General features: G+C 39.3%; 1 protein-coding gene across 1 annotated transcript in view; it reads right to left on the bottom strand.

The window, feature by feature from the left end:
• The window catches only part of eIF6 (eukaryotic translation initiation factor 6), a 110,148-nt gene that overhangs the window by 77,269 nt on the left and 15,994 nt on the right, over positions 1-16,885 (bottom strand). Inside the window, exons 2-3 of the mRNA XM_067150778.2 lie at positions 16,088-16,173; positions 8,060-8,235 (exon numbers count right to left, since the gene is read on the bottom strand). Of these exons, the coding sequence (XP_067006879.1) occupies positions 8,060-8,235; positions 16,088-16,173 (262 nt within the window). The remainder of the gene's footprint in view (positions 1-8,059; positions 8,236-16,087; positions 16,174-16,885) is intronic.

Below are 16,885 nucleotides of genomic sequence, written 5' to 3'. Positions count from 1 at the left end.
TGTTGATCTGCACATTTTGTTTCAATAATTACACAAGTTCAACTTCCCACTACCCCTTATTCATATATTTAAAAACCTTTTACTAAATCGAACATTAAATTTGAAAAATTATAGACTTAACGCTTGTGCACGAAAGGCCAATGTCGGGATTCCGCAAGGGGATATATTAAGTGGCATACTCTTTACTTTATATACAAGTGATTTGGAACAAGTAGTAACTCCTCATGCACATATATTGCAATTTGCAGACGACATACTGATCTATACCACACAAAATAACGTCGACCAATGTCGTCACTCCATCTCCCAAGCCCTCTCCCATATACATAGTGGATGGAACAACACGGTTTAGAAATCACGCATTCCAAAAGTGCCGCGGTTATATTTACCCAAAAACGAACATATGATAAATCTGCACTACCATATGCCAACCACCATATTGCTATTCAACCCTATACCAAATATTTAGGAATTTTCATAGATAATAAGTTAAATTGGAAGACACATTTCGCCCGACTGAAGTCCAACATTGAAAATACAATCCAAATCCTTAAGTCCTTAACTCTTAGAAACTGGGGATCGGATCCGGCCACGTTACTACTTTTATATAAAAATTCAATCCAGGCAAGGATAGATTATGGCTGCCATTTCTTCGATACAGCGTCAACGACCAACTTAAAAAAACTAGACACGTTACAATTCACCTCTTTACGAATCATATTAGGTGCATTACGGACAAAACCCACCAATGCCTTACTCGTTGAAACAGCAGAATTACCCTTGGTTATGCGACGAGAATATCTAGCATCTAAATATTTACTTAAAAAGATAGTTCTGAATCATCACCCCATATTACCTAAACTGCAGCTTTTACATGAATACCAAATCTGTCAAAAATTGAAAGCCAGCAACATACCGGCACTTCTACTGGCATATGAAGTACTTTTTCCCTTAAGGAATAATGTTTTACAGACAAGATCATTACCGGCATACTCTCATGAATACAACTTATCTACAAACCACCCTTCCATCATTACTACTACTTTCGAACACCTTCCGGGTAATCTGAAGAATAATCCCACTCTAGTTAATAAAACTTTACAAGCATTTCTCAATCCCCATAAACAATATACAAATTGCTTTACAGACGGATCTAAGACTTCAGAGGGAACTGGAGCTGCCTATTACATCCCCCAGCTTAACATCCAGCAACAATTTATGTTACCAGCCAACGCTTCCATATACACTGCTGAAACCTTTGCTATTCGACAAACTCTTATGTTTACGGTAATATCATGTTCCCAATGCCATCATCTGTACCGATTCATTAAGTGTCCTCCAAGGTATCAAAACCCCGCAGGAATCTACTAGTTGGTATATATGGAACATCCGTAAATTGTTATACAACCCTTCCTTAAATCAGCATGATATAATATTAATTTGGATACCAAGTCACTGCAGCATACCCGGTAATGTTCAGGTTGATCGTTTAGCTAAAGCAGCAGCTGAAGGTCAAGGTCTTCCCTATCACCTGGCCATTCCACACATGGATTAGTCCCCTACTATCAAACATAACGTACTTCAATAATGGTCTTCTCTCTGGAAAAATTCTGCAAAAACGAAGGGTAAAGCTTATTATCAACTACAACCGGAACTGCAAAGAACCCCCTGGTTCACTATGGGCTCTTACTCTAGGAGACATAACTACACTAATCCGCTTAAGATTCAATCATGCGCTTACACCTGAATATAAGTATAGATTTCATATCAGTGACACAGATATTTGCACCTGTCAGCAAGCAAGTGGCACGATTCATCACATAGTCTTACAATGTTGTAACTATTCTAACCAATGAAAAACGTTTTTCCAAGCACTAATAAATCATAACGTTCCTCTACCAACAAGTGTCGCTTGTCTTATTCATACTCCTACGGAGCCATTAGTTAATATGCGCACTAATTTCCTTGATGAATGTAAAATCGCCTTATAGGTCACTCATTTATTTGACCACAAATGTCACTGCATTCTCACACTTACAATACATAACCTGGCTATTCTATGGAAGCCTTATTACTTAAACAGCACCCACAAATGATCTGGCGAAGACTCTTATTGCTGCACTGGAGACTTATTTTAACTTCTGTTGTACAACACTAATTTAAACCACCCTATCACAAGAACAGTTATTGGCATTACTTTAATAAATGTAAACGTAGTCCAGTACATAATAATAATAATAATAATAATAATAATAATAACTATATACAGAACACACGGCTTTTGTCACTGTCCACATTCTACTGACATTTACTAACATTTTAAAAAAATCAACATGGGCCTATAGATCACGAAGTTCACTGTACAAGTGTTAAAAAAGTTTTTTGCAAAGACTATATACAGAACACACAGCTTTTGTCACTGTCCACATTATACTGACATTTCAGAACAACAACAAAAAAAAAAAAACAACAACGTAGGCATACAGAGGACGGAGTTCACTGAATAGGCATTTAAAAAGCTTTTGCTAGGAGAAATAACACTGTGGTCTGCAGATTCATATCACTTCACAAGATTATTTACTGACAGTACAGTACCGTAATAAAATAATGATAATAATAACTATATACAGAACACTTGGCGTTATGTTACTGTCCACAGCGAACGAATGTCTCAAAAACGTAAAACACAACGTAGGCTCGTAAGTCACAAAGTTGTCTTACTGACATTTTAAAAAACATATCCAATGTGGTTTGTTTTCTACTTCATTGTCTCAAAGTATACAGGGTCGAGTATGACAAGACGCTCATGACATTTTCGTCAACCTCAAAACTGGACACAAAGCTTCTGTTTCCATCGCTTCCAATGCCTTTGCTAGAGTAGGTATGTCTTCTTCTTCTTCTTCACATGCTCTTCAAAAACAATAATGAATGTCTGAGGCTGACAAATAACCACATCATTGTCACACTCTACATACCTGCGAAATTCCTCAGACTGTTCAGTGACTTCAAGGTCATTTTCTGCTCTATCGACAATTTTGTTTTCCACTTGAAATCCTGCTTTACGGAAGCAGTTGCTGATCGTAGTTTGATCAACAGAGTCGCAAGAACATTTTAGAAAGTGTATAGCATCTAGGATCGTGATCTTCTTCATACGAGCACTGTCGATGTTTGCCAACCTTTTCTGTACCAGCATTTTGCGGTACTTTTTCACACAGTGAATAATACCCTGATCGAGGGGCTGTAATCGGCTTGTGCAGTTTGCCGGGAAAAATACCATCTTTGCATTCCTGGTAAATTAGGTATATTTACAGCATGAGCAGCACACTGATCGATTAGCAGCAATATCTTATGATTTTTGGTCCCCATTTTGGCATCGAGTACGCACAAAAATTCTGCAAAAAGGGATGATGTCATCCAAGCATCGCTGCTGGCTTTATATTGGCACGGCAAGCTCAGAACATTTTTAAAACCTTGAGGTTTTATGGCTTTGCAGATGACAAGTCGTGGCAACTTTTCTGTGCCGCTCTCATTGCAGCATAACAGGATAGTTAATCTCTCCTTGCTTAGCTTTCCACCACGGCAGGTCTCTCCTCTGTATGCAAGAGTAGCCTAAAAAAAAAAAAAAAAAGTCCCATTTCATCAGCATTGAAGACTTCATAGGAATGGTAGTCTTTCAGCAGTGACAGAAGTGTAACTGTAGTCCATGTTTCCACAGTCTCGCTATCAATAAATTCTGGCTGCTTCTCCTCTTACACATTCGTAAACTAGACCATGTCTATTTTTAAAAGGCTCAATCCATCCGTTGGAAACAGCGCAGTCCAATTTTGTTGGTAATGTAAGTTGTTTTTTCGCGAAGTGCAGTTCCATCTACTGGGATATTTGCAGCACGTGCTTGGTTGAACCACTTTAACATCATTCTTTCCAACTTTGGAAACTTTCCTTTGCGCACTCTTGTTCTTTTCTGTTTCCATTTTGCTTATAAGTATTTTCAATTTTGCCTCAGTTGATCACAATAGTGTTCAAAGTAGAAGGTGCTTAGTTTTAACGTTCGTGCCAACTCTACGCACTTAAGATGTGGATTCCTATCTACCTCCTGAAGGACTTTAATTTTGTCTTCATTAGCGAGTGGTTTAACGACCCTTTTCTTATCCGTAGCTAGGCTATCACAAGACAGATACTGTATGTACCGCGCTACTGAACTTCTCACGATTATTCTATTAGTCCGTAAATATGCTGTCACGCGACTAATAATCACTTCACTTCTTTTTAACACTCAACACAATAAATTTTTTAACTTCTGATTGGAATGTGAAATGCGCTACAAGCACCATCAAGGGCACTGGATTATTCAACAATCTCACAGACAACAAAGACCTTTCCATAGAACGAAGAACAAAAAATAAACCACTTTTCCCTTTGAGAAAATTAAATGATCACAGATACGTGTCTCGGTTATGACCATCCATCAACGACCCCACGATTGTTAGAGTTACACTTCCGTTAACATTTTGTGACACAATTTCGGATGGCTCCCAGCCATAAGCAATGTATTTCAACAGGACAGCTTTGAAAAAAAAAAAAAAAAAAAGCGTGAAAACTGAGTTCAGCACTCCTAGCCGCAGTGGAATCTATTACTGTGCTTTAACTTAGCACTGTCCTGTCTTGTTCTAGAGTAAAGTCTTTGCTGCCAATCAGTGACACAAAACTCAACTTTACCAAAGCTAACAGCTTGCCCCTTGAAGGCGCAATATACTATGTGTTCAAGAATTCAAGATCATTTCTTCTTATCGCGCAACTTTCTCCGATCGACCCGTGGTGAGGGCTCTAATCTCTGTTGGAAATCACATTCCGTACATAAGGGATGACAAAGAACATTTTCAGGTCTGGGGAATATATGATCGTACTAAGCACTAAACGCAAAAAATCGTGACATAAGTGAGGTATTTTTTATGCAGATTTAATACGATGGGCATCGGGACTTCAAATTTACAATGTGCTAAGCAGGAAAATAATGATGATGATGATGTTTTAAGGGGCCTAACATAGAGGTCATCAGCCCCTGATGGTACGAAACGAAATGACAAAATGAAAGTTTTAAATCATCCAGTGACCAAAAGAAAAGAAAAAAAGATGACGAAGAATGAATGGATGAACATGAACCCAAAACAATCAGTGGATCCTACCAAAATACTACCAGAAAGAAACAGCGTTACTGACCAAGGGACCATTCTAAAGTATAATCCTGATGATGACGCTTGTTTTCTAAAGGGGTCCAAAATCCAGGTCAACGGCCCCTCATAATGGTACATGTCGCTAGTAAAGGAGAACAATGGTATTTCTCAAGTTGCGGTACTAATCAAAGGTAGCGTAAACTCACGGTGTTCCAAACATTATGGTACTACTCACAAGTATTGTACCTCATGCAGGTAACGCAGACCTATGGTGTTTCTCACACAATGGCACCACTTACAGCCAACGCAAACCGATGAGGTTCCTCACCTAGGTGTATTAATCACGGGTGTCAATATTCCCGTGGTGTTCCTGACATAGTGGGTACTAATCACAGGCAACGCAGACCCACGGTGTCGCTCATATAGTGGTACAACTCACAGGCTACGCCCAGACCCGTGGTGTTGCTCACGTAGGTACAACTCACGGGTACTGGGAACCCACAGTCCACACCTACTGCTGCTACGAATCACAAACCTACTGTGTACCTAATATAGTGGCACTACTCACAAGTAAAGGCGACCCATGGTGTTCCCCGCGTGATAGTACTAATCAAAAGTAGTTTCATGGTTTTAAGACAATCATCCCTTGGTCGCCCCTTTTAGTCGCCTCTCACGACAGGCAGGGGTTACCGTGGGTGTATTTTTCATCTGCGTCCCCCACCCACAGGGGGTAGAGAGAGAAAAAGAAGAAGAAAGAAGGGATCCGTCACTTCGAAAAATGAAGTAACGGACGAAGAAAGGCAAGGGCCACAAAGGGCGTGAAAATGAAAGACTCTCTAGGCCTCGAATGCTCTAATACCGTCGGGGTCGGAAAGGAACAAGAGTTGACCGAGGGAGGTCGGACAGGATAGACGAAAGTGAGGAGCCTGGCACAAGTAAATGGAAGCAATGCCAAGACTCAGCTAAGGGCCCCGTGGTCGCCAATCCACACTCTCAATTTGAGAGCCCCTTGGGCCCCTTTTAGTAGCCTCGTACGACAGGCAGGGGATACCGCGGGTGTATTCTGCATGTGCGTCCCCCAACCGTAGGGGGTAGTATGTTTGGTCCGCGAGAGGTATTTCATTTCCCTCAAGTCCGCCGGCAAGCCGGTTAGGACCCCCCTATCCGCCACCTGGGAGATTCACCTCTCCCCCTGCTACGCCAGCGTAGTAGGTTCGTGGAGGTAATTTCTTGTTGACTAAGACAAAACGCTGGTTAATAGAGCAAAACCTGAAAAGCTTTACATCTGATCTGTTTTTTGACATGCTTTATTGGTGGAAAAAATATCTAATTCCCAACTTGGGAATTAAGAATTTCCATTCGGAATTGCTAGGCAGGCAATAATTCCATTGTGGAGTTTTATCTCCCGTATGCAGTTATGAAACTGCGCCACTTATATAGGACTTCTGATAAGTTCACCTGCATACACCCCAGCATCAGTGGGTAGGGTCTGACACATCCCACTCTGACGAGTCTAGTGTCAGACCTAAGACGAAACGCTGGTTAATAGAGCAAACGCCTGAAAAGCCTTACATCTGATCTGTAGAAATGCTTTCGGGCAAGGAACCTTTTCAAATGAAGGAAGTGATGGAAGTCACTAGGTTAAACTTCAAGGGCTGTGGAGGGCGGGGGGGGATGAGTGATCAAATTGCTGTCAGAGTGCACAGCAAAGTTTCATCAAGCAGCCAGTTGCATCGATTGTTGTCCCTTGCAACACTTGAAGTCCACAAACAGAACACAACGTCTGTCCCAAAACATGGTTGACATAAACTTGCGAGTACCGAAAGTTATGATAATATAACATGTTAAGAGGAGAGGACTGGACAAGAGTGAAGAGGGAGAAGTAATGGAAAGACAAAGAGATGGAGAGGCTTACGTTCCAAGCAGACCTGGCCAACAGATGGAAACTGTTATTGATGATGATTTTTTTTTGCTTTATGTTGCATCGACACAGATATGTCTTATGGTGACGATGAGATAGGAAAGGCCTAGGAATGGGAAGGAAGCTGCCATGGCCTTAATTAAGGTACAGCCCCAGCATTTGCCTGGTGTGAAAATGGGAAACCACGCAAAACCATCTTCAGGGCTGCCGACAGTGGGGTTCGAACCCGCTATCTCCCGATTATTGGATACTGGGCGCATTTAAGCGATTGCAGCTATTGAGCTCGGTGTGACTATTATTATTATTATTATTATTATTATTATTATTATTATTATTATTATTATTATTATATTGCTGCCATTTCTTGATGGATACAGTACTTTTGTATCCATCTCTTGGCACAGGCCAGAGTAAAGTGTAGCTTCCACCGAAGTCCCAGTCTCATCCATGGCTGTGACAATATGGAAGCTGCTGGGGTATGGGTGGTGCTGAGTAATGACATTCAGAGCATGACTAGTGCATGAGTGTTATGAAAGGTGTTGCTCATAGGGTCAGTCGTGCTGCAGCACACTCTGACACAGTGAGGAAAGCAATGGCAAACTACCTCACTCCTCGTCTTGCCTAGTACACCTCATTTTGGTGCTGCCATTGGTTTTTGCAGTTTCCTTATAACCGCATAACCTTGGTGGTGCTATTTGAGGATCCAACCAGCCTCTGGGCTGACGACCTAACAGACAGAATGTTAATGGAGAGTTTCAAGCTAAGAAAGAAGTGCTACATGACTTCATACTTCTAAAAATGTTTAAGCATTCGCAGAGTGAGGCATATGATGTTCACCACCCTAATAAAGATATGCCATCAAAGAAGTCAATGAAACTACACATAATAAAAACCTTCACACTTTCAGGTTGCTACTAATAACTCTATTCAGTCCAAAAGTCATTTCAATTTATCCTTCTAAACTCACCCTGTCAAGATCTGGGTGAACCAATGCTACATAATCATTGCAAGCGATCACATTCCCAAGTGCTGATAGCCGTTCTTCTACTCTCTGGATGTGGACGGTATCTGGCAAGGAATTCCGCAGATGTTGCAGTTCAGTGTCTGTGGTACTGCTTGGAACAAGCAAACCATGACGATTGCCTGCAATATCAAGAACATTATATAACTTATTGTCAAGAGTGAAATACCATATATACATACATGCATCATTACAGAATGTTATGACTTTCGGCATTCAGTCTGCAAACCTCTGTGCATTAACTAAGTGCCTCCACAGCCCTCTATTTGCTGCTAGCCCTGTGGTTTCCATTAGTTCCAATACCTCTTATCTTCAAGTCATTTAAAACAAAGTCTAAACATCGTCACCTTGGTCCCTTCCTACCTCTCTAACCTTCCACGGCTGAGTCCATTATTCTCCTAGGTAATCTATCCTCCTCCACTGACCCAGTCCAACAAGACTCCCAACACCAAAACCGGTTTATGTGTACAGCTTTATGCATCAAGTTTATTCCTATATCTTCATTCTGGGTACCTTCCTGCCATTGTTCCCACCTAGTTTTGCCAGCAATTATTCTCGCTTGCCTGTTATCGTATGGATGTTAGTGCCGGGAAAGCTTGAGGGCATGCTTGGCTTGCCTGAAGCAGGTGTTTCTATTTGATACCCATGGGCGACCTGTGCATAAAAATGTGAGATGATAAAGAGGTGGGGAGAGCGTGAAACCCGTTGTCAGCACATAGCCTACTCCTATCGAATAACACCACGGTGCCTGCTCAAGGCTTAATGTCCCCATCCAAAAGACAAATCACCATCAATAGCGCCACACGCTCTCACTCCGTATGAACACTGTGGAGAGGTTCAGAATTGAATCCAGGCTTTTGACATGCAATCTAGCAAATATAATAAATTGTATATCATTACCTATTCTACCCTGCTGGTCAACATTCTATTGGTGAAAGTGTCAGATCAAATAGACATGAGGTCTTAACAATCATGGCCACCAGGTAGGGTGCATATCTGTTACTTCCAACTTATGAATAAGATATTCTGAGCCCACCTGCTGTAGATTCACTCCCACACAGCGAAGTCAGTCAGGACTTAAAAACCGATAGTACAACAAAGATTATGCCTTTGCTGGCAGGACCTAGTGTTTACAGTGCACTATGTCTTCTGGTATAGGCTAGAGCAATTATGTTACTTTCATAGATCTGTCTCTGTCTTATCTTTGGCTTTGACAATATGAAAGTGACTGAGGTATGAGCGATGCTAGTAATGCCAATCCTTATGCAGCCAGTCCCCGCTATGAATGGTGTGAAAATGTTGCTCATAGGGTCGGTTGGTGTATGCATTTCAGTGGGCTTGGCAGACTGATATGTAATAGCAACTCTGGCTCGGTGAGGAAAGCAACGGGAAACTACCTCACTCCTCGTTTCCCTAGTACGCCTCTTCAGTGATGCCTAGGTCATCTATGACAGCTGATGGCAGAGCTGTTGAGGATCCCACCAGCGGAATCGCTGACGGACTGAACATACATACATACATACATACAACAAAGATGTAAACATGTATGAAAGATAAACTGACACAGAATACCCCACACAAGTAACTAGCATATTAAGTACATATTATTATTATTATTATTAATAAGAATAATACTGGGAAGCAAATTTTTATGTACTAAAAAAGTGAAAAATATTTTTTGTGTGCTAACATTTTTTAAAAGATTTGATAAAAAGTTTAAAATATTCTCCTTTAAATATTACATAACCACTCATACTCAAGAGGTAAATAAGTATGAAATACTGTATTAAAATAGGATGCTACCAAGCGTGCCAGAGTAGATATTTTGGTACTTTAAAAAGGTAATGTTTTGTTTAAATATGGCAAAAACAACCCACTATCTTAGAAAAATGTGTACCAATTCGTGCTTACCAATCAAAAGCTGGAATATTAGTTGCTAGTAGTAGTCTCAGAATTGCGGTGAACAGCAAAGGTCATCTCAAAATTGACCATTACAAATGCATGCCGATTATCTCTAAAGAACGCATTATACTGCGAAAACGATCGCTCCACATCACAGGACGTCAGGCATGCATAGTTAAAGAGAGGAATGTCACTAACACCATCAATTTCACAAACATGAGCACACTCCAGTGTTCTAGCAACTTTGTGCATATTTAAAAACCTCTGTTTTTCTATCTAATTTTGATACTTGACCTTTAACAGTCCCTGTACCTGTGAGGCTAAATGTGAGAGTGAATTTAATTTATCTTCAACAGCATGTACTTCCCTCACTGTTTCAGCCATCAGGTTATTGGATTTTCACGCATCAAGAAATACCATCACCAGATCTTTTCCATATCCCCACTGTTTTTCCATCAGTAATCCCAACATGTTGGCTACTTAGGTTGAACCTTATAAATACATCATCTCTGTAACATACCTTGCTGTCACCTTTCTTAAATACTGTTATTATTACACCTTTACGCCAATCCTCAGGTACTTGCTTTTTCCTGCATATACACCTTAGCAGCCTATATAACCAATGTAGACCAATAGGTCCTGCTGCCTTTATGATTTCCACACATATTTCATCCATCCTTGCTGCTCTTCCTGATTTCATTTGTTTAACAGCCATTTCCACCTCTGCCATTGCAAAATCACTCTTCATTACTGTATCATCCTAATTTACCACTACACTCTCTTCTGCATCATTTGTCACATTCAGGAGTTTATCTAAATAATCTTTCCACCTATACTTTATGTCCTCTGGGTCTCTTATTACATTTCCACTCTTGTCCTTCACTTTTTTTGGGTAGATCTTTTCTTTTCCAGTGTTCTTCCTAAGACCTTTTTAATGGACCCAGCCGTTTTTACAGACCGCCCGGCTAACGTAACATAGATGGGCTAGTTACACAATATTGATATATATTTGAGTCGTTGGGTGCTCCAAATTAAAATGTAGCCCAAGTACTGTAAAACTGATCGTTTAAATGATAAATTTTCATTAATGTCAGCATAACTGCATCAATTATATAGCTTGACTATCACGTAGTGTTGTTCGCGAGCGTTGTCTAGATTGGCGAGGATAAAAGTCTTAACCTCACCCATCGCAAGCACCTCACACACGCACACAGAACTCAGACAGTTGACGACACGGTGTAAGGACATAAGGGAGGATGCTAAATACGACACGATCAACTATAAGGTAAACAATTCCATTATCCTTTTATCTTCACTAACAAACATTCTTACAAGGTTTTCTCCTTTAAAATATCTTCCTCTTTACTTATTTTCTTCTTGTTTCAGACTCATTTTAATAATCTAACTGCAACTCTACTTCAACTACGGTTATTTCTCAAGAGTTCCCAGACAACTATAATTTAAGAAAATATTTTATATCTCTAATTTTATCTTCAAGATTAACAAGCATATACATCTCCAGCATAAAGAAGACCCCTTACGCCGATTTTACTTCGTCACTTGGACACTGACTTGTTGGAAATTTTAACCCAACATAAATGAACATTTTACTTTATCACCATAATTATTACATATGTTTTAATTGTCTTGCCATTTTGTCAAATCTTTTAGCTGAAGATGTTCCATTATCAGAATGAAACATGTCCTATTTAGTATACACCTAGAGATTAAGCTGGATTATGTCATGTAAACAATAAAACCATTATAAGAAATTGACAAGTATTGGAAGGTGGGAATCTCCTTATAACTTAACCTTAGTTGTGTTGAGCCAATACGGGACAAAATGAGATTTATAAGCTGAATCTCATCAATATCAAGATATAAAGTGAAGAATCAGGAAAGGATTTCATAAGTACCGAAACATATGAAGCATTACACAAAATCAGCTTCATGGTCCGTATTGCACTTAAACAGATCACAACTAAGTATTTTTTATTTTCCACACTGTTGATGCACTAAACTGCTTAAGGCAACTTATTGGTTAAAGGTGGTACATGTTTTGTATATTATCAACATCTTCAGCCACATAACATTGTTTAGATGAAACATTCATATATTACAAAGTATCTAAAACATTCATGGTGAAGAAGATCATGGCTGACATGCTGCATGCAAAGTATCTAAAACATTCATGGTGAAGAAGATCGTGACTGAGATGCTACATGCAAAGTATCTAAAACATTGATACTTTGTCAATATATGAATGTTTCATCTAAACAGTGTTATGTGGCTGAAGATGTTGATAATATACGAAACATGTACCACTTTTAACCAAAAGTTGCCTTAAGCAATTTAGTGTATCGACAAGGTGGAAAATAAAAAAATACTTCGTTGTGAGCATATGAAGCAGTCCTAATTATGACATCAAAAGTAAACGGCGTAAGGTATCTGATCAAGAACGCCTTTCACTATGTTTTAACAAGGGGATTTAATTCCAATTTCATTGATATGTTCCTCAGTAGACTGAAACAAATGTCAAGAGCAAACGACATGCTGAACAGCCGAACTTTTAGTATGAATCAAGTTATAGAAACATATGTTGTCTCTGCCTTCTTCCACAAACATCAAAATCACAGAGAAGACAGTACCACTATGGACCCAACAAGTGAGAGAACATAGCGCTTCCAAGATTCCTGAAGCATCTTTACCGAATTTCACTCTATGTATCTCAGATTGCCTGCATGATATCCAAGGTATGTAGTACTGTCATAATATCTATAATTTCATTAAATTCCTTTTTTATCTCGAACATTTAGTGGAAGTATTTCACTTGTTTCAGTTCCCATGCAGACTACCATACAGTTATCTTCCCTAGAGTAAATAGGTTTCATGGTGAAGAAGATCGTGGCTGAGGTGCTACATGCAAAGGCAACTGCCATTCTGCCCCTGTGGATCTAATTTTTGAGTGCAACAAGAACTCCACATTTCATTCCATAAGCAATTTTTGTGTGTAATACAGCAGTTCATAGGAAGTGCTGTCTCTAAGTTACCAAAGATATATAAGAAAAAGAACTTGGAGAAATAATTACCATTTGCTTTGAAAGTTGAGAATGATGATGCTTGTCATTTAAAGGGCCCTAACATCTAAGGTCATCAGCCTTCTTAGAAAGTTAGCAACTTCCTCATGTGCACTGAAAGTGAAATGCATTCCACTTCACTTAGTGAAATGACCCGCAAGAACTTCATTCCAATTATTTTGAGACATATACCTTCAGCAACAACAGAAGTGTTCAAGAAACCAAAATACGTACATAGCAAACCCTTAAGCCGCAAAGTTAAGTGTGTGTGAAGTTGCTGTTTCAAGTTAAGACATGCTAAAGCCAGCTTTCAGGGGTCAGCTATCAGTGCCAAACTGAGAAACCTGCAACTACTAACTATAAAAAGTGAGCAGGCATTTTACCGAGGCCTAAAGGACATCGTAGCGGGTTATGGTGATTATGAACGAGCAGCAGAACACTATACGTTCAAAATATTCTGTTATGACTTGTTCGTGCTGTCAATGTTTACCTGTCTGATATTATTGATAATGCCCTGAGGGGAATACATTAAAATTTTATCATTAATTTTTTACGTAGTATTCCCCACCTGGCTACTCATCCCTGCCACCCGGCTGATGAAAATTCTAAGGAGAACACTGCTTTTTTTCTTATTTTTTATCCATCCATACAACATCCTTTTTCCACCATTTACATCCTTTTCCAACTATTGAGTGAATCTCTCCCTACATTTTTCTTTTCCTCATTTACCACTTTTTCACACTTACTTTTAATTTCCTGATAAATAATCTTACTTCCTTCTTTCCTATCTCTATTCCATTCTTGTCAAGCTTTCTTCTTTTGTTTAACAACCTCCTTCACCTTTTCATTCCGCCAAGATGTCTCCTTTTCCTTCATCCGGGCCGAAGTTCTGCTATAAATCTTCTCTGCATAGCTTACAAAGTGTTTTTTAAATTTGGTCCATTCTCCTTTTACACTTTCTATTTCTGAAGTAGGGATGTGCTGTTTTAATTCCTCCTGAAATTTCTCCCGAGTTCTTTAATCTTTTAATTTCCATACTTTTATTTTCTTCTGTCTTATTTATTTTACTCTCACAATTTTAATTATTTTCAATTTTGCTACCACTACTCTGTGGTCTATACCAAATGCCTCACTTGGTAGTGCTGTTACATCCATTAATGGTTTACGATTTATTTTCTCAACCAAAAAAAAAATCAACAAATATTCTTGCCCTTCTTTCACCCCAGGCATATCTAGTGATCTTTCTACTATTCTTCTCTCTAAACCACGTGTTACCCACAATCATTCCATTTCTCACAAAAATCTTGAGATAATATTAGTACATAAAAGTACCCTGCCAGCCCCCTGCATAAAACTCGTGTAGTACACATGCCCAAATCAAACCGCAATTGAAGGCATGTTCAATTATATTGATAAGATTCAATAAATGAACAATACCACGGTGACAGTGAGAGCGGGCTGTACACTGCCATGCTGAACATCGGCCACTTTTGTGACGTCACTGTCTATCTAGTGTGGCGTTGTTCGAGCCCACCATCCCCTAATGTAAACTTACAGCTAAGTGACAAACTGTGTAGACAACTCACCTGGTATGCAAAATATCATTAGTGGTTGTATTTTGGCTAAATCTGTCACATGGCACACATTTCTTGCTATCTAAAAAGTGAACTGTACGTAGGAGAAGCACAAATCTGTTGCGAGACATTATGAGTGAGGGTATAATTCTGATAACTGGTTTAGCTGACCAGTAAAATGGAATAGTACAACACCTGTTCATGCCCATCCACATATGTAAACACAAAAATTTATTTATCTCTACTTTACTGTGTCTGTTATGTCATGATATTCAGGGACTATGAATAGTATAGTGTATAGTATTTAAACATCTAGAATTTCAATATTCACAAAAAGCGAAACCATCTCACATTGTGCATTGTGTTTTGAAATGCACATTGCAAACCAAATCTACCAGTGAAGAAAAATTCTTATGTCACTCATATTCTATCCAATCCACATTTCCCCTTTTGGCACTATCTTTTTCAGTTTTGGCTACTTCCTCATGCTCTGCTTCCATCTGTCGAAGTAATAATCCTTTGCCATACTTCCCTGAACTTCTGATTCTGGAAAACTCCATATGGGATCTGCAATACAATCATAAGAAAATTCTTCCTGACTATCTTCCAAGACTCTATGAAGTTTCTGTGTGGTCAACAATTTACCAGCCATCTTGCACAGATTACAACATAACTGAAGTTGGCCTCCGTCAACAACCTCCATGAGGCTGAAGAACACACATTTTGGTTGTGTTTACTGATGAATTAGACTGCATCATCAAACAAGCTTCAACGCTAAAGGAAAATTCATGCCCTCGTAATGTCAGTCGCGTACGTCCGACGACTGTAAAATTGTATCAGCATCAAATGTAGCCATGTCAGTCCCACTTGAGTGATACTTTATTTTATTTGCACCTCTAATTTGAGTGTAGCAAACAATATGAAATGCTGATGAAATTAGTTGTTTAAACACAAACATTTTGGCTGCAGAGAAACCTATACCTGAATTGCAGTTAATGTATTAATGCTGCTACCCAAGCTGGTCTGAAAAAAAAACCCACCCTAAGTCATCAGATCAGGAACCCTCAGTTGCAAAGTCGAGCTATAAACCCCACCACCACCATAGATGTATCTCCCATATTCTTATAAATGCATAATACCAATATAATGGCTGCATACAATTAGAACACATCATATTTATGACCACTTCTAAAAATCAAGGAGTTTGATCAATCTCATTCTATATAAGAGTACCTCATTAGCATATGAATCATAAGTAAATTATAATTGTGAAAATATGAAAACAATATTTTACTTACAAAAGCATCAGGAGCTCTACATAAAGTTCACATTTACCAAAATCCCTAATACAAAATGAAGATTTGGATGGTTAAATTCTGAGGATGGATAAATCAAAAATATATAAGTGTCTGAATACCTACCAACACACATTCGTCCAATAATGCGGCACCCTGCTAAAGAGGCATGAATTACCGGAATGTTCTCTGACAGCTCAGCTTCAAACACACTGGAATCAAAGGCAAAAGATTTAAAATGGGTTTCACAGAATGAAGCCTCATATACAGGTGTCTGAAATTAAAGATAAAACAAAAACACACATACTCTCTCATTACAGATTATACTCTCTATGAAATTATTTAAAACTGATCTCATTATCAACTTCTAAGTACACGAGAGTCCAAAAGTTAAGCATAATCACTAAACAAGGCCATACCGCCTGATTGGAATGTCAGATTGCTGAACAAACTGAAGCTGACTCACCCACCACGTCACACAACCTGTCCCAAAAAAACCAGTTTATAGACATTAAAATAAGAACATGTAACAAACAAAAACAAAAAGGTTCTGATAGCTAACTAACAAAACTTGGCAATGTCTTCCACAACAAAATATGCTGTTAATAGGGTGTATGGTTACCCCTAACGGCCACACATGCTTCGCAGCAACCTGGCATGCTCTCTATCAGATGGTCCAAGAGCTCTTGTGACAGTCAATCCCATTCCTCCGAAAGGGCAATGCAAAGGTCTTGGAGGGTCCTTGGTGGAGGCTGACAGAATGCAATTCGCCTCCCCAATGCATCCCAGGCATGTTCTATAGGATTCAGATCCGCAGACCTCGTTGGCCAGTCCATGCAATGAATGTCTTCCCCAGCCAGAAATTCATCCACCAGAGCAGCGCGGTGCGGTCGGGCATTATAGTCCATTAAGAGGAAGTCTGGA

Source organism: Anabrus simplex, chromosome 7 (genome assembly GCF_040414725.1).
Source record: "Anabrus simplex isolate iqAnaSimp1 chromosome 7, ASM4041472v1, whole genome shotgun sequence".
Taxonomy (NCBI): domain Eukaryota; kingdom Metazoa; phylum Arthropoda; class Insecta; order Orthoptera; family Tettigoniidae; genus Anabrus; species Anabrus simplex.
This window is presented reverse-complemented; position numbering and strand designations above follow the sequence as displayed.